Source organism: Lepisosteus platostomus, chromosome 7, assembly GCF_059453375.1.
Source record: "Lepisosteus platostomus isolate fLepPlt1 chromosome 7, fLepPlt1.hap1, whole genome shotgun sequence".
Classification (NCBI taxonomy): Eukaryota; Metazoa; Chordata; class Actinopteri; order Semionotiformes; family Lepisosteidae; genus Lepisosteus; species Lepisosteus platostomus.
Genome location: NC_142617.1, coordinates 64,167,553 through 64,195,095, shown reverse-complemented (window position 1 = coordinate 64,195,095; position 27,543 = coordinate 64,167,553). Strand labels below are relative to the sequence as shown.

The following is a 27,543-nucleotide window of genomic DNA, read 5'->3' as shown; positions in this document are numbered from 1 at the left end:
CGCACACTTAGAAATCCATTTTTCATTTGGTCTGGCCTTGTGCGACTTGGGGGAACAGTACATAAAGTATAATGGTATTTGTACCAAAAGTCGTTTAGGTGTTGTGGTTCATCTGGGAGAAATCCAGTTCTGTATGTGTACACGGTTATCTGTACAAACAGAATGTATGTTTCTTATTAAACACGTTTGCCTTTTCTGGCCAATGAGGGAATATCAAGGGGAGCTGCAATTAACTGCGAAGTAGGTTTGAGCTACCGGCGTTGGATAACAGGGATATCGCCTGCGCGATGGGCCCAAGCATTTTTATGAATGAAGGAGAGAGCGCTTGGCAGTCGAGTTTTATAGCTCGAAAGTTGTTGTGTTTAGTGTAACCAGTAGGGGAGTCGGAGTTCTGTGACTGAGGTCTTCCCTTCTGAAGAAATAAACTGCCGATGGATTCAAGCTTGCAAGGCAGCAAACTCAGGAATGCTTCAAAATAATCGCAGAGTGATGAAGGTTAACGGGGAAATGTGCACTTTTATTTTATTTGCGATACGCCATCGAGAAGCAGCATGAATTCGTAGGATTCTGGTTTTCTACGGAGTGGAGTATTTTTTCGGAGGACCAAACTGAGCTCGTTTTTAAATGTATATAAAAACGCTTTTATTTGCAGGAACTATTTAAACGTCTGTTGCCTTTTATTTACGCTCTGGAGGAAATAAGCTTAACATCTACACCCTATTTTTGTAGCGATGCGTAATATGTTGATATACATTGTTGTTTCGGGTTAAAGTAGCGAGGTATTTTCTTTTCCGACAAAGAGTGGGACGACTGTTGATTAACCCAATTCAAAGAACCTGTAGTCATATACAAAAACAAGGAAGAGTTTCGAAATTGCATCAACGAAAGGAATGGCAGCTCATTTAACAGCAGAAGAGGAGCAGGTAATGTTCGCGTTTTTAATGAAAGTCTTGAAATACATATTTAAAATAACATAGGAACGTCCTAAGCTTTACAGGAAGCTCTTTAGTTTTGAGTATTGAAACTTAATGTGCATTTTAAATGTATTTCTTTTCACGTGTATTCGTACACATACGCGGGTACTATGTACATGAGGCTTTAAAAGTTTTAATAAGATGTTAGATGCTGCAACACTGTTTTCACAGCGCCATGTCTCTTTATGACTGGCCTGTTAATGGACGTTTCCGCTTTCTTTATTAAAACGCATTGCGTATTTTACATTTTACTCATTTGATGGGAAGTGCTAATGATCAATTTTGCGAATATGAGTCGTAAAAAGTTGTTTTGGTTCTGACGCACTGTTCTCCGGCCTACAGACCACGAAAACACGAGGCAAGACATTTTGTGATCCCGTTTCATTTTGTATCTGAGACATTGTTGTGTATTGTTCAGGGGAGAAAGGAGCTAAAATGTATCTTCCTTGGTTGAATCAGGGGCTTGCAACTAGGTGTAGATCGTTTGAATTAAACAAAAACCAAATATTTTTGGTTTCCTTTTATTTTGTCGCTGCGGGGGTTGGTAGACTTTAGTTTAACTGCTTCGGTGCCAGTCTCCATCTCGTCGGAGCAGCAGTTTTGGGCTGAGGTGGACTAAGGACCACAGCCGGGGATGTGCCTGTTATGTTCAGTGTCATTTCTATGGCTGTGAAACATTAGAAATTACATTACCGGAACCTTAAACAAAGTAGGAATTTACCAAACGTGTTCGTTTTTACCTACAAAACCGTGATTTACGTATTAAGATCTACTATTCTTGATTCATTTAAAGACTCAGTTTCAGTCCTGTTTAGTCTAAAACTTGTATTTTTACCGCATATGGATCACGATATATGATTGTAGACTCTTGGCTGTTTTCACTAGAAGGAAATTGGGCTAATTTAATTTCTTCTTCCTCTGCTAAAAAATGAATGTAAGCTTAAAGGATTTTATGTTTAATGGGAAATCGCATTTTCCTGTTTTTATGTATCGATTAAACTAGTGATTTCATTCCATTGACATACTTTTTCACATACGCTTTCAAATAGTACAAGAGTAAAACAAACAAAATGCTGCACTTGACTAGCTATCCTGCCCTTTAATCATTTATTGCACATGATGCATTCACGCAGCAAACGAATACCTATTCATTGTGGTGTGTTTTCAGTATGGTTTTCATCCAAAAGCTATCTAAAAAAAGGATTTCTCATACGACAGTTTTCACTGCATTTTTTTCACGTTATAAACTCTTATTTTGACTATCTTGTATGTGTTCTGTTAGATTGAAGTAAGACAGTGGGGTAGCAAAGCTAATGGTAGGATACTGTAACCCTTTTCTTGCTTTGCTTTTACCTCTCAGCCCTTTGAGAATTTGACCCTTTGAAAGTGTCGTTTGTTTTTTTTGTGGCCTGCAGTTTTGTTTTCCGGAAGATCAGCCTGATGGCACTCTGCATTGTTTGAAGGCATTGCATCCAAACCTTTTCAATAAACATTTTTAAATGTTAATATTGTATTCTGCTTTGCTGCAGGAATGCCAGGCACGTTGCTAAAACACTTGGCTTTCATTCAGACAGTCCGTTTCCGAGCTTGCAGCTGTAATCGGCTAACAGCTGGCAGGTTTTTGTCCGTGATACCATTTCGTCCAGCTCCTTAATGTCATTCTTTTCGCCGTTGGGGCTCTAATCCACTTTTCCCATCCCATCGCCTCATCTGGCAAGCAGCTTTATCTGGGTACTTCATTTCCGAGAGTCTGTCTGCAGTGGAAGTGTGTCCGCTGGAAATTCGATCCCAGATTCCCTGTGTCCGGACATCAGGGCCCCTTGGGAACTTCGTCAACACGGGGAACTGCGCACTCAAGCAGCTGTTAAAAGCGTTAAAATGAGCTGTGTGTGTTTGGGGGGGATACAGCCAGCTCCCAGGAAGCAGAGGGTGAATGACGCATTTAACCTTTTATCCAAGCATATTATTGACTTGTGCCAACATTGCAGACAGTGTCCGGAATTTAGCCCAGTCATTCACAAGTTTCCACTCTGAGCTGCTAATGTTTATGTGGTGGAGCCTGGAAAGACAACGAGGCAACAAACTTCCAGATAATAATAGGTTTCTGCAGCCACTCGTTGTTTTAGTAGATGGATTTGTGGAGCGGACTGAATTGTAGGCTTTACACCATGGCTGTTTAATTCCCAATACATTTTTGGTTGGAATAAAGTAGCAAAAAATACAATTGATCCTTTGGACGAAGGAATCAAAGTTGTGATGGACTGCAGCTCCATAAAAATTTAAGTTTCACCCCTGAACTCAAAATGCTAAACTCTGAACATCCAGTTGGCAGTCCAGAAGAAAAGAATAAATGTGTTAGCAATTGAATGTTTCTCTTCTTTGTCTCACTGCATGTATCAGTATTGTAAGCAGTTTGTGGAGTTTATGATTCCAATGCCTAGTTGCAATGCCTGCAGGTCAAATTAATGTTAGCTGGCAGTCCATGTGTATTGCTGAATCTTTTACTACCTGAGCTTGTAAGTAGTATCTGGTTAATGCCATCTTCTACAGTGTTCATATACTACAAAATTTGTTGGAAGGGTTAATTTTCACTTGCCTCTTTTGAACAGAATTTTACAAGAAACACCCACAGAATGTGTGTGTGTGTGTGGGGTTACAACAGTGAGATTCTGAAAGAAAACTGAGAAAAAAATATATAGATTAGGTTTTTAGAAGAAATCGTTTTTTTTTCTGGTAAAATCCTCCAACTACACCCCCCCCCCCCCCCCACACACCCTCGTCTCAGTCTTTCCATGTGCAAAAAAAGTGAAAAGTACTTGTAGGTGTACATTTGAATGTTGATTTTATATTTGCCAGGTGCTTTGCGGAGTACCAGTGCTGTTTTTGGCAATTATGTTGGTAACATTAGTGCTGAGTGGTAGATCTTGCATGAAAACGGATCATGAGAACCATGTGCTCTATGAACCAGGGGCGCAGGAATGAGAGGCCTTAACAGTTCTGGCAAGAGTGGAAATCTTAAATGTTTTATTGGGCAGATGGCTAATTCGGACGAGGAAAAAGACAAGCTAGTTTTATAAGGCAGTTGACAATTTTTTCAACTATGTTTATTAACTTTCTTCCTTTTATTATAACAGATATACAAAATAGAAAGAGATATAAATAAACAGTAACAAGAAAGGGAAAAAAATAGGAGGGGGGCTCAGCTAGACATGGGCTTCTTTTATTGCTACATAAAACATGACCTCAGGAGACAGACATACACATAAAAATTACAAGCAAGCTTATTATATTATGTAAATCCTCTCATCGATATGGCCAAGAGGCACGAACTGAAGTACATCAAGAAAGGTTGACAAAATCCTTTTAAGAATAAAGAATATCCTTTTCTTCAACATGTGTATTTTGGACCTTATTTTCAGCTATAAAATGAAGCATTGCTGCTACATTTTCAACTGACAACAAAAGATAACAGGAAATTACTTGTAAGTTGATCTAAGTGTAGATTATAAGAAGCACTTTGTTATATTAGGAGCAGTGGGTGTGAGCATATAAGACATTACAAAGCAAGGTTGTGAATCCTTTTATTGTGAAAAACAATACGGCACAAAACTAAGGATATCCAAAGTGTTCTCAGTGTAGTGACTCAGGCCAACAACAGTACCAGACACCAGTGTTAGCTCAGGCTAACAACAGTACCAGTTAAAGTGTTACTGTACATCTTAAGAGGCTGTTTTAATGGTCTTTACACTAATTGTAAGTGATTTTGAATTTGAAGACCAGTGTCTGCTCATGAGTTGGAATGTTCGTGCCAGTGTTATTAATCCTTAGCACAGATGTTCAAAACATGATTTAATTTTAATAGCACGTCTCAGTAATTCTGTTCCAGACAGCATCTTCGTTGACCTTACAAAGTAAAGATCTGCGAGTTTCCTATGGATAAAGTATGGGTGGCATACAATTTTGCGTTTGTATTGTTTTTTTTCTCTTTGGTGGTGCTCCCATCATGGAAATGTCCCCATATAAAGACCTGAAATGACCAGGGAAGGTATGAAACGTATGAGGACAGCTAGGTCACTTCTGAAGGGTCTCTTGGCTCCCATTCAGAAAGAAATGGCTGCAGCTGCCAAAGATAACATCCTGCTTTTTTATGACAAGATGGAATGCTGTCAGGTGAGAGTGGATATTTGGAATTTCATTCCTCTGATGGCAACACCCAATTATGAGTTTGGTATCCTATCCTTTTAAGGGAAAAGGAAAAGGGCTCTGGGCAGGCAGTATGGGAAGGCTGTGACCTCTTGTTCCTAGAGATTTCAGGATTGTTTGGTTTTGCTGCAGAGAAGAAAAGTTTTTTTTTTAAATGCTGTTGCTGACGTCGATGAAGTTTATTTTTATGACTGATGGAATCAAAAAATACAAAACTCCATGTATTGTATCAAGCCCTGTTACTAAAAGACTGGTCCATACCATCCACGTCACTGCAAGATTTTGGCTCAACCAGATCTTTAGTTTCTCAGTTAATAGTTAGTTACATGATATTAATTAAGCTGGTTTTACTAAAATGTCACCCTGAATCGGGATGGCATGTGCATGACAAACTGAGAGGTTTTGTGTTAAAGTGAAACGTTGCCTACTACAGTATTATACTGACATTCTGTAGACGCCGATCGTGAAGCAACCCCTCAGAAACTGACACTATGCCTCTAACAAGTAGTACCATTCTACATAACTGAAGAAATAAAAACATCAATATAGTGCAGAATGCATAAATGTTTCATGGTATTATTCTATATTAAGGGTATGTTTTGTCAAGTCCAAAATGAGCGTTTTTTAGTTCCTCTTGTTTGCTCGTATAGAAGAAGTCCTTGGGCACAGTACTGGAGTTTCAGTTCCTCTGTCAGGCCAGGACACTGACACAAGGTTTGCAGAGTTATAGGTGACTCAAGCACAAATGCAGCCATGTTGTGCACGCAGACAAAGTGCCTCTTCTAAAATAGGTGGGAAACGAGCATTACTGTAAAGGAACAAAGTGTTTCTATATACCAGTGAGTCATCAAAAAAAAGTCTGTCTGAAGAGGGAGGATTTCCTTCACTTTCTGTAGCAATTTTTGAATACAAGGCACAGCACACTTTTTTTTTTACAGTGTGTGGGGCAATCAGATTTCTTTGCTGCAAGTTGGCACAATTGTGGAATCATTCCAAGACATACTTAAATCATTAAAAAGACTGGACAAAGGTCTGTGCAGACCATAGAACGGGCATTCTTATACAGCTGACTGTAAATGTTTTGGCCCTCACAGCTTTCTTCTTTAGAAGTTCGGAGTTGCCAGTTATCTACCATTGATGAGCCTGAGTTTATTAGATCTTCCAAGCTAACAAGGGTTGGACCTGGGCAGTACTGAGATAGGAGAACTCTAAGGAAAACCAGATTGCTGCTGTAAGTGCTGTTGGTTGCAAATCAACTCCCCAGAATGTCCCACTGACTGGGGACACTATGATACAGGACATGCTGTCCTTCAAATGAGACATCAATGTCCAAATCATAAGCAAAACCTTGCAATAAAGAACCCATTGCACAGGCATGTTAACTCTGATATCGCCCAGGTATTTTCTGCACTTCAGCAGTGGCTGAAGCGGGTCTTTATAGGTAAAAGCCATTTGGGATGAATTGCTTTATATTACAATTGATTATCATATTAACACCCGATTTGAAATTGTCAGTTGTTTAAGATTTGATTTTGCAACAGTATCACTTTTACCCATACAGGAGAAACCATCTTTTTCAGAAAATAAAGGGGACTTGTTTTTTCGGTATGATCGTACCTCAGTTTCATCTTTTGAGGTGCCCTACAGGAAATTAGTGCCATTTGGAAGAGAATAGCGTCTCTTGCTGACGTCACTGTTTTGCAAAGAGCCAAGAGGAACATGGACAGCTAACAACCATGCTATCCTGGCTGTAGAGTGCTCTTAATTTCCTGTCGGGCACAGTGCACCTCGCAGCACATCAAGGGTGCAATCATACTGAAAAAACTTTAACTGAAAAAAGATGGTTTCTGGTAAAAATCTGGCAAAAATACTCAGTACTTGAAACATGTATGGACTGTTTTCCCTCTAAATGAGAAATCTAAAAAAGTTTCACAGTGAAACCACTTGCTATTATCTTCAAACTCCAGTCAATTCTGCAGGTTGGGAAATGGGGTTAAGTAATTAGGAAGTTATCCAAAAGCACCTGTGCTGCAGACATCACTGTCAGAAAAGCCTTATTATCTCTGAGGCATTGTTTCCGTTACCATTTTGGATTGTTCACTTTTTCTGTGCTTCAAGGACAAAATGGTGCACATCACCGTGCCTGAGTGTGTGTCAGTCTGCACTTGCCTCTCCCTGTGCTCTTCTCTGAATTCTCCCCCATCGTGACCTCTCTGCTCCTCGTGACTTCTCTCAGTCTGCATGCAGATCTGTTTATATATTCAGCAACAGTGTGTTTGTCTATTTATGGTTGTTGATAACGTTAGAGCTCTTGGTTTGTGTACATAGCTTTTAGCATCTGTGTCTTTCCTGCCTGGGGTCTGAACCTGGGAAATCCTGCTGTACAGCAGTTTGACTTCAGAGGTTCTTAAAGCGCTGTTTTTTTTTCTTTCACTGTCAGTGTTGGGAGTGTTATTTTCCTTTCCTACTATTGCCTATTAACTCAGGCTCTTGGAGAGGGAAAAGTACTGTATGTTGACAGCTAGACCACATGCAGACTGGGACAGTGAGCAACTGAGAGGGGACTGTGGGCTTGACGTTATGTAATCTTCTATGGAAACCTCAAGCCCATCATCTAGGAAACAAGGATGGAAAGAAGTTGCTCTTTGATTTGGTGATCAGAGAGATGAATAGATTTTATTTAATTTAAGGGAAATTCGTGCAGCAATAGAATGCTGGGAATATTCATGTTCAAGTGAGGGATCTGCAGCATAGACATGCTGGCCAGGTTAACTGGTCCTCCGAATTGTCTCCCTGTGTGTGCAAGCCTTGCAGGACACATGTAGGCTGCAGTTCTGCCTTGTGCCCTGTGTATGTCAGGTTCAGCATTTTTTATATATAACCCTCTGTAGGAGGAAGACATTGATCTTAAATCAAAAAAGAGGATAATTAAAATACTACTACATTATAATTTTACAAGACCTGTAATTTTCCATTTAATTTCACTGATCTAGCAGTTTTCTTAAAATATGGGGTTATACAGAAAGATCTTTTTTTGCTTTATTATGAACCAGACTTAATTTCACGTAGACCCTGAATTATTTTCAGACAAGGTGTCCGCGGTTGGTGATGTGGAGTTGCTTTGCACAGGATTGATGCCAAATGCATCGCGTATCCTTGTCGTGGCCCTTTTTAAAAAAACAAACATCCAAGACGGAAAGAAATAACAGGGTTTTTGTTTCTTCCCATTTTCATTCCTAATACCCTCAGGCTACCAAGCAGTTTCTGGAGGAGATAAACAAATGGACGACGCAGCATGGAGTCTCTCCGCTCTCCTGGAACGTGGCAGTCAAGTTTCTCATGGCCCGCAAGTTTGATGTCCTGCGAGCAATCGATCTCTTTCACAGCTACAGGGTAGGTGTCTGTGTGGAGGAACAGCTGGCTCGGCAGAGTGAGCCTTGCGGCCTCGTCTCCTCACCTCAGAAACTTCACATACATTTTGCCTGTAAAACCTTCATTTCAGTGCCTTTCTCTCAGGGGAGTGAGCTCTCTTCAGTGTTTCAATTACTGAAAGATCTTCAGCAACGTCTCTGTTCCTGGTAAAAAAAGCAGTAGGTTTTGCTGACTAGAAATCGATTGTAAGCAAAATGATGACGTGTAACGGTACGGGCCACATTTTTTCTATACAGCACATTTCTTTGTGCAGATCATGCCTTTAAGCCTGATTTGTCTGACTGGTTTGGTTCAGTGTTGGTGAAGGAGTTCCTGTGTGTGTTTCGAAAATGGCAGTTTACTCATGGTGATTACCCAAAATCGGGACAGCTGTGTCAACACATTTGTCAGTGTTTATATACTGGCGCACCTGGGACTTTTGGCTTTGTCATGAGGTGTCACTCTTTTCTTTCTTCACCAGGACCATAATGTAATTATATGTGTAGACCAATCAGAGCAAGGGTCACCAGCAAAACACATTAGTTTCTACTCCAAATATTTTGTGCGCCTCTTATAATCCTTAACCAATGAACGTGCTGTGTTTCATGCGTGTAAGGACATCTGTTTTCGACAACAGGTAATGTGTTGTGATATATACACTGATTACGTCACACATAGGACCAGTGTATGATTCTTTTGTTTTTTTTATCACTGTTTGTCTCTCTGAATTTTGTCAAAAATTGTAGTGCTTTCTAGAAGAAGGGCCTCTTTTAGCCTTTGCAGTTGTTCCTGTAGAAAAGTATGTGTACAGGGCTATTCCGTGTGCTTCTGATTAAACTGGAACCATAATTTATTGGATTCGTATCCTTTAATTTAGTAAACATGTAAGCATATAACCTTTGACCCCAACACTCTACAACACTAAATGCCTTTTAAATATGACATTCTGATGTACAAATGCTTTGCTGCATCTAAATTGTTTTATGCTTTTTTTATTTTTTATTATTTATTATTTAACCAATAGAATTCAACTCCAAAGCATGCAACTGTTAAACTACAATGCAGAAATCTACATTAAGATAATTTTTGAGTGATCAGTATGAAACTTGCATTACATTCCAGTAGCTGGTCCTAAGGAATAACTTGCACAATGAAAAATACTTAGATACTGTGTATATGTGTGTGTATATATATATAGACATTCCATTCAAAACCGTTCAGGCCTGCACATTCGGCTTGAATGTTCTTGAATTTATGCCACATTAATTCAGATTAGGAAAGCTGTTGCTGCTGCTTGTCATTCATCAGTCTTTAGTCCATTGACGTCTGTGCACATACCTTCAGTATGATAACAACATACCTACAGCCTTCCTTTCCCACAGGTGTGCTCCTCTGGAGAATCGTGATGAAATGGTACGCACTCTGCACTTATCTCTGCTGTCAGGACCTTTGGGTCACGCGGTCTATTTTCTGATCACTCTTAGTGACGCGTTCTTGGAGGGTCTGATTCGACCAGTCTGCACAGAGACGGAGATTTACAGATATGCAGCTTGATTTGACGCTCCTGGCGGTCTTGTCTGCTTACAGGAAACCCGTCTGAAGGAGGGGATAGTGAAGTTGAAGCCCCTGGAGGAGCCACTGAAATCGGAGTTACTGAGTGGGAAATTCACTGTGCTTGTAAGTGGGCTCCTGACACCGAAAATCTGCCATTTTGATAAATGGCTATACAGAACATAGGAGAAGATGAGCATATCAGAGCACATATCTTTTTACACAGAAGATACATCTATGGTGGTCGGAGGAATGGACTATAGCTTTAAGGAATTATGAAGAAAATTCTGATATGGACAATAATTCTGTCAAGAGCAAAAACAGCATATGAATAACTGAATAACAGTGAACCATATTGTAACGCTCTCGGGTTCACGTGGGTATGCGCCCTCGCCTCTGCCGCCTCGGGTCGGCCCCCCACCGTCAGGGACTCGAACCCGGGCCTCTGGCATCACTCAACAGGGACCCAGCCAGTTGAGCCAAAGGGAAATCTCCCTTCAGCCCGGCGGCTGCGGTCCCTGCTGTTCACAGGGAAGGGCGGTGACGTCACTGCGCCGGTAAGCCGGCTCTCTCTACCAGTGGTGGCTGTGTGCGTTAGAATATTAAAGGACAATAAAAACATAATGCAGGTTCTCACAGCTCATCACTTCCTGTACAAGACGCATTAGATGTTGCATGTGTGGGGGGGGAAAAGGATTGCCTTTGAACCCTGTGCACAGTGCAAAGTGAGGATGGCTGTATCACTCTTGCAGGGTGCGTCTTCAGTCATTTAGAAAACCTCTGATTCCAGTGTTACAAAACCTAATTCAGAAAATGATAGGGAAATCCAATTTGTAATCAAATACATCTAGGAACATCCAGCACTGCTTTATAGTTTGTGCTTGAACTGCAATCAAATATTGTGCTCAAATGCTTGCCCTGCAGTTTGGGGCCTAGAACTTACAGGCTTGTTGTGGTGATAGATGACCTTGGCAGCAACCAGCACTAAGATCTGAAAGGGCTGGGGGTGTTATAGTGTTTCCAGCTTTACACCCTTGCAGGGAGAAGAATCATGTGCCTTTATTAGCATGACCTTAAGAATACAGAGCCCTGCCCTGAATAGTGCAGCAGTATTTATTGAACACCCATTGAAAAATTCAATGATCACTTCGATAGAGGTCAATATTCTTGTAAAATTATTTGTTGGTCATAGGAAGCATATTCCCTTTGTGTTTTGTACTTGCTAGAATATTTGGTGTTTGCAATTTCAGACAAGGTCAGAGCAGGGATAACTAGTTCATGCGTCTATATCAGTGGCGTAAGTTCCTGAGCACGTTTGAGAGGGGCATGAAGACTAACTTTTTGCAATAGGTTCAAGCAGTCTTTAAAAAATGGGTTAATCTTAATCTTATATTTCAACACCTGAGTTTCATTTGTGTTCTGTTTATAATAACCTATTTAGAAATGCAATTATTTCCATTCCAAAGGATCCAATGTCACATGTACTGTAGGAGGGGACCCACTTCGTCCTCCACTGAAGTGCTGTGCCTATCTAGGTGATGTGTGGCAGCCAATAAGTGCCTGTAGCCCCACGCAACAGCAGATGAGGTGGAGCTGTAGGCAGTTTCTAGAGGCGTGTCAAGGCTCTGGACTTGTAGCTAGAAGGTTGTGGGTTCAATTGCTGGTTTGGGCACTACTGTTGTGCCCTTAAGCAAAGTACTTCACTTACATTGATCCTGTATGGAATTAATTCCGATATAAGTGGCTTTGGGTGAAAGTGCCTGTCAAATAAACTAATAATGAACTAGAATGAATTTAAAAAATGGCTTCCTTGGCTGAATTAATGTTAAGATGTTTTAACATCTTGTGTTTTTTTCATACCAAGTTGGTGTCATTTTGTCAAGCATGTAATGAAACTCTTATATAAAGACAGTAATAAGTGAATCTCAATACTACAGCGAAAAGTACCAATAAAAGCCTCTTTCTCAGCCTTCCCAAAGAATTCCCACTAAGACTGTATGTCTTTAAGTGGACAGCTCTGGCCATTTTACTGTTGGAAAGCATTTTTACTGCACTTTTAAGTTATTTAACAGCATGGGACTTAATGAAAATTATACAACTGTGCAAGCTGTTTTTAGATTCTATTTTAAAGGCTTATCATATGATGGCACACGTGAAACTGACAGATCTGTGTTGACTATTTTTGTTTGCAATTTTGTGCAAAACAACATGTGTTTAAGCTGTTTTTTTTTCTGAGAAGTACAATGTGCATTACATATAGTTTGATTTATATCAGTATGCACTATGTGTGTGTGTGTATCTTTGACCGTATTTGTATATTGAATATATATTGAAATATGCTCCTTCATTTTTATTTTTGTTACTTTTCAGTCAGGCACTAAGACTCATGTACTTATGAAGCCTTACTCTTTACATGACCAGATTTCCTGTCACGATAGTCTGAAAAACACGGGACCGGTTAGTCTTATTTCAAGCATACTATGTTTCCAGTCCTTTCTGTTCTTTGATAGGAAATGCAACAACCTCCCGCCTGAAATCAGCAGAACTTTCTCGCCGCTCTGCGTATTAGTGAGCGCTTTCTGCCCTCTTGTGGAGGAAAGTGGAATAACACTAATAACACCTTAGTTCACCGCAGATTTGGGTTACGGTTATGCTGTGCACAGAAACATACTTCTATTGCATGACTAGCAATATATGGAATACAAAGTCGTCTTGTCAGTGGGCAAGTCCACATCGAATAAGCCAGCTGGGTAATGTAAAAAGATTCAAGGAATGGGTGACTTCTTTTATTTAAAAAAAAAATCTGGTCACCAGAGTCCCATGATTACACACTGGGTCACACTCATCAGTTGGGTACCCTTCCCAGTTCTTGAGCGTTATTTTAACGAGTCGCCTCCTCCCGCATGGTAACAGCTGCTGTGCTCCGCTCTCTCCCTTGTCCTCCTCTCAGGGTGTCCGCGACCCCTCCGGTGCCTCCATCGCCCTCTTCACTGCCAAGCTGCACCATCCGAACAAGACGGGGCACCATGTGGTGCTGCAGGCCCTGTTCTACCTGCTGGACCGCGCCGTGGAGAGGTGAGGGCCCCGGCCCCACGCGGCGCCTGGTTTCCCATGAGGCGCTGGAGGCACAGTGCCTGGGGCCTGCAAAGGAGGGAAACACTAGTGACTCACGAAAAAAAGAGCTGAAACTACATGCTTGCGATCGACTCTAGGTGCTCCAGATCAATAAGTATGCGCTCTCTAGCGGCTCTTCTAGAAACTGGACGTACTGAAGCGGCGGTCGCTCGACTCGCTCCGTCAATCAGGTGGTTTAGCATGAGAACAGTTTAAAGTGCATCATGTCCATCGATGTCATTCAAGTGTCGTTCACCTCTCTTTTTGCACATTTCGGAGTGAAAGTGCCCAGGGCCTACGAACAGCAGAACCCGGGCCTGGCCTCACAGCTGGAGAGAACTCCCTAGCTTCTTGCCTCAGAATCGATTGCACCTGGGCAGGATCCTTCAAGTGTTCCTCGGCACATCGGATTACAGCACAGCCTTCAATAAGGCTTTTTTTTAAATGCATTATGTTAAAAAAAACACACAAAAGTATGTACACATGAAGAATTACTAATCTGCATGAAACAACACTTTATATAATGATGATCAGTTCATTTTTAACAATGATGGCGTTTTGGATCTTTGTTTGACAACCGCAGTCGTGCTTTCTGGCACGCTGTGTGGGAAGCCTCTTATTTGCCCACAGCTACTACTTGTTAGTCATTCTGCTGATACCTGCTCATTACGGCTCGGCCTGGTTGCATCGGTAATATTTACACTGGATTCCTTGCTTTTCCTCTGTTCTCTTCCTCAGCTTCGAAACCCAGAGGAATGGTCTGGTGTTCATCTACGACATGGCTGGGTCCAACTACAACAACTTTGAGCTGGACCTCAGCAAAAAGATCCTCAACTTGCTGAAGGTGAGAGAGCCTATACAGGTGGCTACCTTTTGCTTTTGTCCCAGGCCATGCCTTCCTGCGAACGGAACCTTTAATGTGTGTTGGAAGAAGTGTCAGCATGCTAAAGCGAAACCCTGGGCTCCTGCAAAGCCCTAGCTCTGGCCGATGAGTACCTAAGCCTGTTCTCGGTGCTTGTGTGTGAAAGATAGTGTCTATCGGCTCTCTCCTGTTTTTTTTTTACACAGGGGGCTTTTCCAGCCCGGCTGAAGAAGGTGTTCATTGTGGGAGCGCCGGTGTGGTTCCGTGTGCCTTACAACCTGCTGAGCCTGCTGCTGAAAGAGAAACTCCGAGAGAGGGTGAGTGGGCGGAACTTTTTATCATCCAGTAAAATATCCCCATGATCGATCGTATAACTGCTGTCTTAATGAAAATTCGGGCGTCAGGCTGTACTGAGAGAAGAATCTAGTGAGCGGTGTGTTGTCTTGGTATGTGGCGACTTGACTGCCCTAATACTCTTTAATATTTATGAGGAGTTTCTTTCTTGCGCAGACTGAAGTGCTGCAGTCACGCAGATTGTTTAGTAACTGTGTGGTATGCTCAATGTACAAGTACAAGTGCCTAAAATTGAAGTTCCTAAATTATTTTTAAAAACTGTCTTACCAGTTGACTGTAATAATACAGGTAGTATTCTATGGGAGAGGAAAAGGTAAAGGTTAATTCCATAAATTAACCTTTAAAGAAAGATAAACGAAAGGAGGCACAATGTTTTGGCTCAGGATACTTGAAGAAGGCTCCACAGCCAAAACATTGTGTCTCTTTTCTTCTCCTTTCAGAATGGAATAAACCTTTACCTGTTCCTTTGCAGGCTACGCATGCTGACACAGCTCCCTGCTCGAACTTATTCCATGCGAGAGCTGAGCCACTCCCTCTTTACAACTGAAATATAACGGCACTGCGAGTCAGTCAGAGCTGCTGTCTTTGCCAGGCTTCCAGGAGGTGTGAAGTGACAGTCTGTTCACACATTGCTAATGACCAGGAACATCAGAATTTTCAGCCATTTATCATGAACCTACAGAACAAAACTAACAAGTGCTTCATTTAACAAAGTCCGTGCCCGTGTAAACATTATACTGTGAAGGATAATTGTACCTCTTCCAGTTTTGTAGCGTTATGAACATTGCACATATTAACGCATTGTAACCGAGATGAAGATCCATTTTAGTTTCCTTCTAGTGTTTAACTTGGGTACATTAGGTCTAAAATTAATATACAGCAGTTATAAGGAACTGTAACTTTTCTCATTTTTTTAAATGATTTCAAGGGTGTCTTTTTATTGGACATCTGAGTTTTCACTGTTGGTGATCAGTTGTGTGTCAATAAGTTATTTGTGTCCTCTATCCTCAAAACACAAGCAGTATATACAGTAAAACCTCGGTATTTGTGAGGGTTACATACCTTGAAGTCTCCACAAATGGTGAATTCGCAAGCATAAGACATTTCCTTATTGGGGGGGAAAAAACAAATTAATCGTATGGATCTGTGGCCTGCAAAATTATACATTTCTGTAGTAATTTTAGTTTTAACTGTTAACTATTTCAGAACTAGCCTTGCTAATTATTGGAAGAATCTTTAATGAAATTAGTACTGGAAACTTAAAGCAGTTCTTCACCTTTTACTTCACATATGCATACAAATATAATCACTGTTATGAAATAATAACTTACCCTGTATTAGAGTTTGTTTTTTTCATTCTTCATAAAATGCGGAGTCTTTACTTTTTATATTGTTTTTATTACTCTTATAATGTTGCCCTTCTGTACTGTAATAACGTTTATTGTAGCACCGTTATAACGGACAAAGTAGATGGCTCCCTTTACACTCAGCCAGCTCACTCCTGCTCTTGTGATTTGTCTGATTTATTTCTTCTACCTTTTTGTTTTTAACCTTTTCCATGTGACATTGAAGAACTGAGACGGGGGTAACAAAAAAAATGTGGTCCCCTAATTTATTTGAAGTACTGAGTTGCATTCGAGCATTACTCTGATAACAGGTTATCAGAGTACACAATGCACATTGCACCAGTGCCTTCCTGGAAACAGAGTAAAGCAGAACCCATGATGCACTGCTGCCTAAACATGCTAACATGTTAACCAAGCTGTGCCTTGGCTTCAGAGACTGATGCCAAGCGATCTGCAAGATGAAGCTGTGGAAGTTAACATGTTGTTAACATAGTGAAAATGTGTTTACTCTCCTACTGCTCTGCCTGCAAACAGGCGAATGTGGTCCACAGATGTGGGGAGAAAAAACAAGTGGTCACTGAAAACATTTTGCACAAATGGGTGAAACTGTGCCTGTGGAACTCGCGAATGTTGAGGTTTTGCTAAGTGATGGTCTGGTCTGTGCAGGTGCAGATGGTGAAGATGACAGACCTGCGACAGCACCTTCCCCGGGACTGTCTCCCAGAGCATCTTGGGGGGCTGCTGGCCCTGGACCCCCCTGGCTGGAACCGGCAGCTGCTCGCTGGGCAGAACGGCTGTGTGGACCCCGTGGACGAGCTGGTGGCTCTGCCCCTGGCGCCGGCCCGTGATGATGCCTCCATCCACACCCCGGGCCTGGAGTCCATGAGCGTGCAGGAGCTGGTTCAGCACCTGGGCATGGTGCAGCGAGCGGGCATCTACGAGGAGTATGATGAGATCCGCCGAGAGGCCCCTGCTGGCACCTTCCAGTGCGCCCTGTGAGTCAATGTGGCCATGCGTCCTGCTCGCTCCAAACTCCAAAACCAGGGCCTCTCGAAGCGCTGGGATGAATCAGGATTCGTTAGGAGATGTTAATCCCTCTATTTTTTCATCTCCGTTTACCTCTTCTTTCCCCAGAACTCTGTGTAACCAGGACAAGAACCGTTATGGTGATGTCCTCTGTCTGGATCAGACTAGAGTTCGGCTCAAAACGGGAAGAAATGAGGTAGGAATTTCCTGACCATCGGCACACACCTATTGGCTTCAAGGCAGATGACAACAGGATTTAACTGGGACTAAACACTCAATTTGAAATGGACTCCTGATCAACATAGTCAATGCCAGAACAAAGCAGGATTGGATCTTGTCTTTATTCAAGACTTATCATTCAGAGGCATAAGGTTTTGGTGTGTTTTTGTCTGTATTCCTTTTAATTTCTTTTTGATTTATATACAAAGAGTGAATAAGAGATTAGGCTTTTTTTCCCCACTTGCGTTCATTTGTGCTTTTATTATTCAACAATTCTGAATTCCCTTGATTCTCAGTGTCATTGCTTATGTAAACTCCTTTATCCCTGATTTATGATTCAGTGTTGCTTATAATACTATAGGGGAAGATATCTTGTGATTCAAGCTCTAATTCAACCAAAGTTGATTAAAACATGAATAAAACAAAAAACTTTTCTTTTTCTTCTTGATCATCCTTGAGTTTGCCTTTTACGTAATTTCTTCTTGATGTCCAGTAGTGCACTGCAACAAAAAGACAAACATAAATACGTTGTATACTATTGATTGTAGAAATGTGATCATATGATCTAGTGCATTTCTAACATGTTTATTCCTACAGAAATCCGACTATATAAATGCCAGCTTCATGGATGGATACAAACAGAAAAATTCCTATATTGGCACTCAAGGTAGAGGAACTACTTCAATATTTTTTTATGCCACATGCACCGTATCTGAACAGTAGGTAGGTTGCCTGAGGTAACTAAACTCTCTGTCTGCAGGGCCCATGCAGAATACCTACCGGGATTTCTGGAGGATGATTTGGGAGCAAAATGTATTAGTCATTGTCATGACTACGAGGTACTGGGATTTTGACTGTCAGTGTTTTATTGTGTTACATCACATTTTAGTTTTGGTTGTGTGAATTCAGGCATCCATACTCTAAAGTTTTGCATGCTACCCACTGAAAAAGTTGCTTATATAATGCAGATCATATCTTCTTAAACACGGTGTATTAGCTCTCTGTTGGGCTCATTTGCTCTTGTATATGAAAAGCAATCTGATACTTTAATTTTTATATCGGAGCTACACCTTTCTAAGAGCTCAGTCAAGTTTTCAAAATACTTTTTGTGGGGCAGTTCCAGACATTGTAGATCGAGTTTAAGATTAGAATTCCCCTCAGGAGGTCACTTATCGGCAAAAGGCTGCTGATCTTGGCTGCTGATTTAAGAAGAGAAAATTGACAGTGAAGTGCCTCATTTGGTATGGGCGAAGAGGCACAGAAATCGGTGAGCTCTGTCTCATTGTAGTGGCCAATTAAGGTTTAGTGAGTAAAAAGAGTATCTGCTTGGGGGATGGGATTAAGGGACTGTAATCGTCTTTTAATCTCCTCTGTTTATTGAAGTGGCCTTTCTCAATCACAGACAAAATGAGATCTTTTTTTTTAAGAAGGGTTCTTCATCGGTAGGAAAATGCTGGACTTTGATATTCTGCCTGCAGGACAGATGAAGGGGGGAGAAAGAAGTGTGGTCAGTACTGGCCGTTGGAGAGAGGTGGGCAGGAGGTGTATGGTCACATTGCGGTTGTCAATCAGAGAGTGGACAGTATGCCCCACTTCAACCAGACCACCTTGGAACTCCACAACACTGAGGTAAGAGGGGTGGGAGACTAGGATGCTTTATATATATTTATATAAATATATTAAGACTAATCTGAGGTCTGTCTAATATCTAAAGCATGCACATGTCTTTCCATTGTAAAGAATATTGAATAAGAGCAGTCTCACTCAATGGATGAGTATAGTAATGGTAGATGAAACCTATGACCTATAGTCATTGCAGAACCTTGTTCTTCCTACCTTTGTGTGTTCTGATATTAATATATTCAAGATTGTTAATTCACTGAAAGATACTCGGCAATCAAAAAGTTGCTTTCTGGTCCATTGCTGTCCGCTTCCCTAATGAAGCTGTGTAAACTGTGACGGGTCTTACTGATTGTGTAGGATCATATAAGCAGCAGTTGCAGCAGGAAAATCACCCATCAAATGGAAGTATAAGAACTTCATGAAAACCTTGATGGCAGGAGAATGTCTAGTGTGTTCCTTTAGAATGGGATTTAGCCAATACATGTCCGTTTCCAAGATCCCAGATAGAATGCAAATTGCGGGGAATAACATCCCCCATCAAGCAAAACTTGTATTCCTCAAAATAAAATTAGTGACACAACTCTCATCCATCTTGATGAAATAATACGTACATGTGTAGGTATACCTACTTTGTCATTTGATATCACCCCAGACCCTGACAGTCATTGCTTCATAGCTTTTCTTGCCAGTGTGCCAGATGAGACTAAGTGATTTTTTTTCTTTTCCCCCTCAGACCTGTGAACAGCGGCAGGTGGCTCACTTCCAGTACCTGAGCTGGCCAGACTACGGGGTACCGACCTCTGCCGTCACACTGATTGACTTCCTGGGCGTAGTCAAGAGGCAGCAGCGGCAGGCGGTCGTGGCCCTGGGCTCTCGATGGAAGGGCCACCAGGGTGGACCCCCAATGGTCGTCCATTGCAGTGCCGGCATCGGCAGAACAGGTGGGTACTGCTTACTCTTCCTTATATAAAAAAAAAACCACAACATGCATGTAGTAAATTCTGACTTCTTTCTTTTTCTCCTTGGATTCAGTTATGCTCTTAATTTTGTTGTGTGTAAGCTCAGATTCACCTGACAGACCTATATCCACCTGCATTAATAGTATTACCTCCATCGTCAGGTACTCTTTGCGCCCTGGACATCTGTCTCTCCCAGTTGCAAGACGTTGGCACTCTGAACATCTACCAGACAGTGCGCAGAATGAGAACGCAGCGCGCCTTCAGCATTCAAACCCCTGACCAGTATTACTTCTGCTACACTGCCATCCTGGAGTATGCCCAGAAGCAGGGGATCCTCACGGTTAATAAGTAAGGCCCCATGACATCACTCCACAAGCCTCAGTCTGTCGTGGGACACGGAAGCTGCCAGGACTGACCCAATCACTCCCTTCTCTGGTAGAACCACTAGTTGTGAAGGTCCACACAGACCAGTCAGAATCAGCAATATGTGGAAGGCACCACAGGATATGCAAGCAGGCTGCGCTGCCCAGGAATTGAACTTTGTTGTGCCATGGCTTTTCCTGTAGGTGGGCATGGAGCTCATCAGACACTCCAGCTCATGTGCTTCTTTGTGCGCTGTTGTGAGTTGTGTACATTCAGATGAGTTGTGGGAAGTATCGTTCTGATGTTCAGTTTATAGTAAATGATTGGATGGTTACAGTTGAGCACAGTCTGAGTGAGGCTTCATATCAAGCAGCAACCTCAAACGCGCCTTTTAAAATTAGTTTCCGGTTATTTAAAAAAAATATGCCTACCCAATTTGGAATCGTCAGTTGAATCCTGGTCTCAGTTTATAGTGCCAACCACTGTACCTCTAAAGGGAGGATCGGGAAGTGTGGAAAGGTCTTCCAGACCACACACATACTGTACATGAGACATTCGTCTTCTGTCAGGCTGTAAGCTCTGCTTTGGCACGCAGGAGGTTCGGCGCAGATCGGAAGATATCACTGCTAACCTGCGAGACCCAGAGAAGGCAGTAGGTTCCACTGGTTTGCTTGGTACCAAGGGAGGCCAGGCTGACTTATCCCAGCCCTGTCCCTACTGTGCTAAAACTTGGGGAAACCTTTTCATAGTCAGCTGGTGACTTGACCCAGGTGTGAACTTGCTCCATCTAGATCATAGATCCCAGCCTGCCACTGGAGCAAGCACAGTTTCCTTTTATCAGCCACTGATTCTAGATCTTAAATTAAAGCTGTAAATGCTTTTTGTGAATTGCAACTTAAGAGGCAGAGACTGGAATTCAATAATCAGTTCAAACTTAAATCTTCATCATGTATATGCGTGAGATTAAAAAAAAAGGTTTCAATAACACTATTTATTGAAAGATATCCTGTACAGTACATCATTCAAGACATCGATAATTACAATTTACATTTTATTTGCTTTTGTAATCAAAGCTTTGGAAAATAATATTAAATGTACATCACTCAGACTTAATATCTTTATAGCTTCAAACTCCATGGGTCATCTTTTCTACTGCTTGTTGAAACTGAAGCCACTGAAATTAAAAATGACTGGACCGAGTAGTCAAGTTGCTGTTCTTCTTTGGGATTCCAGTTTCTTGCTGTTGGCCAAGATGTTAGAGTGGTCAGAGGGTCTCATTGTGGGGGGGATGCCTCCTGGATTTTATTGCTTATATTTTTTAGATGACAAAGACGAACCAATGATTCAGCATTGGACTTCAAATGGATCTAATGCTCGAGCAGAGATGCACATCTCCTCATGACTGCTTAACTGAGGCCCCTTTTTACTACCTGTAACTCAGTTAACTTCTTCTGGATGTATAGTTGTCACTGTCTAGCTAAAATGTTATACAGTATATTGTCCATCAATGTAAATTTACTCAACTTTAAGGTCATTTACAGACACTTTTTTGCAATTATGGCACGTATCTGCAAATTTTGTTCTAATCCACTATTCAATCATAACTTATGCCTTCCTTAAAGAGTGATTGCAGAGCAGTCGTACTCAATTTTATCAAAAGCACCCAAATCTGAATGTGAAATGATTTAGGTTTGAGGTTTCAGGATTCGCATAGTAGTGGCAAAGTTCAAGAAAGGAAGATCTCTGTAAAATTTTAATTTCATATGCTTTTAAAGATCCTCTGACTGATGGTTAAAGTGCTTCAGCTAATGATTCCAGTCTGGACATGATCATAAAACCCCTTAATATAACTTGAAATATAAGTTTTTGCTTTCAATTTATCATGCTTCAAGAGAATTTTTTTTCCTCTAGTTGCTTTCTAGTTATCACTAGTGGAGCTCGATTATAAATTTAAGTGCATTATATTAGGTCAGCTTAGTTATGTAACAAGTGCAGTAAAGCATGTGGAGTTTTTTTGGAGAGCATTAGAAGCTGCCTCTTCCTTGCAGTCCCTGCCAGGGAAACCCTGTCTCATAAAGACGCAAGCACCTCGAGCCTTGCTGTTTGAATACACAGACGCTGCAGGAGGAAGTACAAGAACTCTTCTTTGTCATCTCTGTTCACTCTCCCTCACAGCTCAGCAGGGTTTGTGTTGAAGGTAGACTTGCGTTCTCTGAAGCATTTAAAGAAATAATGGGAACTCGGACACTCCATCATTGATTTTAGCCATGCAACTGAAGCAGTAAAAAACTGTGTGCTGCTTATTTAAAGGCTAACTCTTTCATAATGAATTAAAGCAAAAACGGTAATTTGAAGACACTTCTTTAAAAAAAAAAAGTACTGTTTTGTCACATCAGCCAAGGAAATGTGATGTAAAGCACGAGTATAAATGAGACAATGTTTATTTTCCTGCTAGAGCAGTGGGAGATGAATTACAGGTCATAGGAAGACAGTGGCTGTAGTTTCACAAGCAGAGGGGTGATCTGAATTTGTAGGAGTGGTAGTTACAGGTTTTAGCCATATGCTTAAGTCACAATGTAATAGTTTATATGAAATATTGCTCACAACAGGCATATAATCATGATATATTCTACTGTGGAACGTGTTGACATTATTAGCACTGATAGTGGCTAATGTACTTAAATAATACTGACCTACATAGGAAGTATTGTATTTGTGTTATTACCATACATCAAAATTAATACTTAAATATTTAGTAACAGATTCTGGAAGTGCTATCGATTTATCTTCATTAGCTTTCAAAAGCTTTTTAAGTGATGAAAATAATCTCATCTCTTAATGCTGTAAGATGCTACTTTGGTACCCTGCTAATATGCTGCTTAATAGGAAGCCATACTCTACTTTAATTCCTACAATCCAACTGGCATCAGCTATGCTGTATTTGGTTTTTCCCCAAAGAGAATTATTTAAACTGGAATTGGAATAGCATTCATATGTTTTAAGTGTCATGCAAAACAATATCCTTGCCACATAGTGTCTCTCAACAGCATTTGGCACTGACTGCTGTATAGTGTCTCTAGTACTGTTAGTCTCCTATTGCAAGCCTGATTATGTGCATTAAGTGTGCACTTCTTTGACAGTTTCTACAAGAATTCTGCAGGTGTCCCCCCTCCCCCCACCTAAAAAGGTAAACAGTTTTCACTTTAACTGGTTCCAATTACCTATGACAGAGTGTGCAATCCCGTCTTATGCCCTGTACTTCCAAGATAGGCACCGAGCTGCCATGATCCTTACCAGGAATTAGCAGTTTTCCGATAGTGGATCGGTGCCACTAATTATGCCCTCAATCAAGCCAGTTCTTTACAGACAGAATTCACAACTCGCAGAACAAACAGAATGTGTGCCGGTGACACAGTATAGCTGGTATAGTGTCATATTCTTCTGTGAGACGTCAGTAGGCAGACACTGCCTCTTTGACACTCAATGATCTGAAGTTCTATCCCCAGTAATTCTGAGTATGATTAGACACCCAGACCCTAGGAGCTCTGAATGGACTGTAGATGCTTGAGGTTCACTCATAGTGCAGTGTTGTCCTCACTGTACGTATTCTGGTAGCCTTGTAACATGATTCAAGATTGTTTTCCATTGCAGTAGGCTTTTGAATTTCTGAATTGACCATTGCTCTGTTTTGTGGTAAAAGGGATCATTGTAATTTTTTTTCTTGAAATGGAAGCTAAGGACAACTGCACACCTCACAACCCCGTACAGCAGTAGCCCAGTCTTCAGAGTGCAATACTGTTTGCAAACAGGCTGTTCAAGCAATTCCGCACAGACATTCCCGCCTTGCTTTTCTTAATATCTGTTTTTCCAAGTGCTCTTTAAGCAATAATGTAACTAATAATGTGTAATGAGCGTCGTCTTACTGGAAGAAAGGCAATCCAGTTTAAGACGCTGGCAAAGCCCAGCCTCCTCCCCAGCAATGCAGATGAAGCAGTGTGCCTGAAGAGGCCAGCAGAGGTGCAGCTGTGGGCTTCTCCAGGAGGCCTTGTGTGACGCACTGGCTGTTCAGTAGTTTTATGTGGCCATGTGTTCCAAAACTCAGCTGCCATTGCTTTGCAAGGATCATCTGTACAAGTGTAAAACTGGGAACCTTTATATAAAGTAACTGTCTAGTATTAATGCTTCTTCATTGTTTTACTATTGAATTCATATTGAATGGTTATAGTAAGCATCTCTTAAAGACTCATTCTCTATGTACTTGGTAGTCTTTTATCTCTGTTTCTCCATTGACAGGCACTTACTGTAACCCAATTTTTCATTACATTTTCATTTTGTATTCATTTAATGTTATTCAAACCTTTTTGGATAGTATTTAAAATTATATTTTAGTTACCTTCTAACACATTAAAATTTTCTAATAGCATAGATGTTTTACAGAACATTAAAGTACTACATATATTTTTCAAAATGCTAGGCTCTGCTTGTAAACCCTTAAGTTCTAAGATAGTTTTGGTTTTGAGACCTTGGTTTATTTAATTAAACCTCAAAGAGGTAGAGTTAAACCAAACTTTCAAAAGATTCTAAAGCGAAGTAATTTGTAAAAAACATTTAATAAATGTTTTTTATTATTAATTTTATGCCCCCTTTATTAAGCATTAAAATATATGACATTTAAAAGATCCCTTAGTAAGTCACTTTCATTGTAGCTTGTGTTGCACAAATGAAGCAGACAGTGCTGTACAATGAGCTGAGTTAGTTAGGTCCTGTACTAAGCATTGTGTGACTTCTTACATGCAGAATCCAGGCAAGTATACCCAAATACTCTGAGCTTGTAGTTATTTTCACCATATTACATTTAATTAATTCCAATCTTTAACATTTAATTCCAATGTTTCTCAAATTTGATATGATTGTTTATTCTCTTACTCTATATATAGTGCCTTTACCATCCCTGTATTTTCATTCTCACTTGAAATACAACTACTCAGTATTTACATATGAAATGCTAAGCTGTACAAAGGGGCCTGAATGCAATGTAAGTATGCATTTTAAGAGTTCCCTAAAGGGGTTTTAAATCCTGTGGCATTGCTCCATGACTCTGTTTAAGGTTGTTAGGCAATTTACAGGACTCCCCTGCAAATTCAGCACATCAAGTCGCAGTAAAACTGTGCACAAAAGGAATTCTATATAATAATTTTACTTTTAACTTAATATTCATTACATATAATATTTGTTTGAGACATCTTCTTTAAACTGTTTTAAAGCCAAAAAATGTTTCTAATGGGCTTTACTTTATATTGACCACTTTTGAAGTAATCAATCTATTATTAGACCTTCACGCAAATGTGTTCAAGTACAGGGTAGCCTTAAATAACTTTTTCAGATATCTCAGCCCTGTGAAGCACAATACCCATTAGTGTATTTTGTAATCTTGTGTATTTTGTAAGATTTTTTGTTAAAGCACAGATTTATAGTTTAGGATAGGGTTTCTGTAACTTTGTCTCCTATAGAGAACAAATCAAAATGCTCACTCTTCCCAAGCAGTGCCAACTGAACTTGGAGCAATGGGTCATCCCTGTTTGAATCGAGAAGAGCCATTGGACATGGTTTTTGAAAGACTGCATGGGAAGCACAAATTGAAATTCCCAGAAAACCTGTTTGTCGATTTATAACCCCCCCATGTTGATACTGCTATACACAAATGGATTGTGGTTCGTTGTCAAGTGTTTTGTAAGTGTGCCTGCAAGACATTGTTCCCTTTCAGAATGGAAACTGACAGCCTAATTTTACGAGAGTGGGGACAAAGGGATAGTTTCCAAAAGGAATAATTTGCTTTAAACTTACATTAAGCTGACACAACTAATTCTGTAACCATTCAAGCTTTAAAAGGAGTTGCATCTTTGGGTTTAACATAGGTTTTCAAACAAGTTTAAATATGCATTATCACTAATAGGTCTTGAAGATCTGCATAACTCAGCTGTCCAGAGCTCAGTTTGAACGATCGCAGAACATGTTCTTTATCCACTACTGTTTAGCGATAGGATTCACACCCCAGCGATCTTCAGGAGCACCTCAATCACTCAGCTGAGAAATTTAGGCACATTAAAAAAAAAACTAGGTTTCAGCAAACCAATGCAAAAGGATTCTGCAACCAAAGTGTTTGTTGAAACCTGGTTTCTGAAAGAGATGAGGCCTACATGGTCATATACCAAGACTGGCATCTCATCCATAACTGAACCTAAACAAGCACCTTTTTTTTACATGACTTCATGTACCCCTGTCAAAGAAGCACTTTAGGAACAGCCCAACAGGATTCCTAAAACCTCCCGATAGCTCCTGTGAGTGGGCCAATGAGACAAAGGGACATTTCGCCTTCACCCAAACATTACTCGATTGAGTCAGTTGAAAACTGGGACCATCTGAAGATGGGAGTTTTGTCTGACGTTGTATATCTTTACACACTTCAAACGTTCCTTTATACATTTTACAGGGCAAATAGCCCTTTTTAGCTTGTGGATTTTGTGCTGTTCATTCTTTGCAACAGAAATTGAGAGATGCAATGCAGAACAAAACCTGGTACCTCATTTTGCCGTCTTGCTATCTATCCATCAGATGTGTCTACAGACATACTGTACATAAACCCCAGCTCGAAGACTTCTGACATTCGAACAGCCTGCTTTACTGTATTTATTGGCACCCATATTATAATTCCATGTATTTTTTTATTCAATAATTGATATTTCAGTAAGACCTTACATTAAATGGCTGTTAATGTTTAATCCACGGGGAGTCGTATAAATGCATTGTGAATTTTGTATTCATGTGTAATTACATTAAAATGTGGACACTTTCTGTGAAGTGTTACTGATATATCTTTTTGTTCAACAGTGCAATGTAATGGACTATTTATTTTTATGTCAATAAAGCAGCTTAAATATAATTGTCAGTTTTATTTGTATTTATTTTGCTGTAAATTTAATCTTTTTTGTGTGAATTAAAAAACATTATGCATCATGTCTCAGTCAAGCTTCGGTAGAACACTGACTGTGACCATTAGTTGACTGAAGAGAGTTGGAAAATGTCTTTGCAATTTAGCTGTGGTGAAGGTATTTTTTTAAATTACTGACCAACTAGACTTTTCCCATGAGATCTGAAGGTTCCGTATATCTCTGTGCCCATTATGAATTAATAATTACATTAAAATAAATATTTGAAAGTAGCAGTTACCATACTTATTGTTAATGTTCCAAACACAAATGCAACGGAATTTTTCTTCGTTTCTGTTTCTCTTCATATTTAGCTACTGGAAGATCCCATAAATACCCTGGAGATCTAATGCATCTTTTATGTTTGACCCTATTATGCGAATGAAGTTAAAAATGTCAGCATGAGTCTAAAAGTCCAGCTACCACAGATGCAGGAGTTGTCAGAATCCACCCTCCCAAGATGAAAATACAATCCTTTCACTGAAACCAGCCAAACCACTACTGGAACACTCTAAACCAATAACTGGAACAATGATGAGCAGATTGAGATTT

The 27,543-nt window shown here is 40.5% G+C and overlaps 1 protein-coding gene across 1 annotated transcript; it reads left to right on the top strand.

Annotated features, from left to right (window-relative positions):
- The first annotated feature begins 298 nt into the window (after positions 1-298).
- Positions 299-26,945, top strand: ptpn9a (protein tyrosine phosphatase non-receptor type 9a). Its single transcript, XM_088641777.1, has 13 exons — positions 299-923; positions 8,427-8,570; positions 10,176-10,265; positions 13,090-13,214; positions 13,992-14,097; positions 14,322-14,432; positions 16,482-16,810; positions 16,950-17,037; positions 17,658-17,727; positions 17,821-17,899; positions 18,539-18,689; positions 19,417-19,624; positions 19,804-26,945. Exons 1-13 carry the CDS (start codon positions 891-893, stop codon positions 19,992-19,994), a joined length of 1,725 nt encoding a protein of 574 aa, XP_088497903.1. The 5' UTR covers positions 299-890; the 3' UTR covers positions 19,995-26,945.
- Positions 26,946-27,543: the final 598 nt, after the last annotated feature.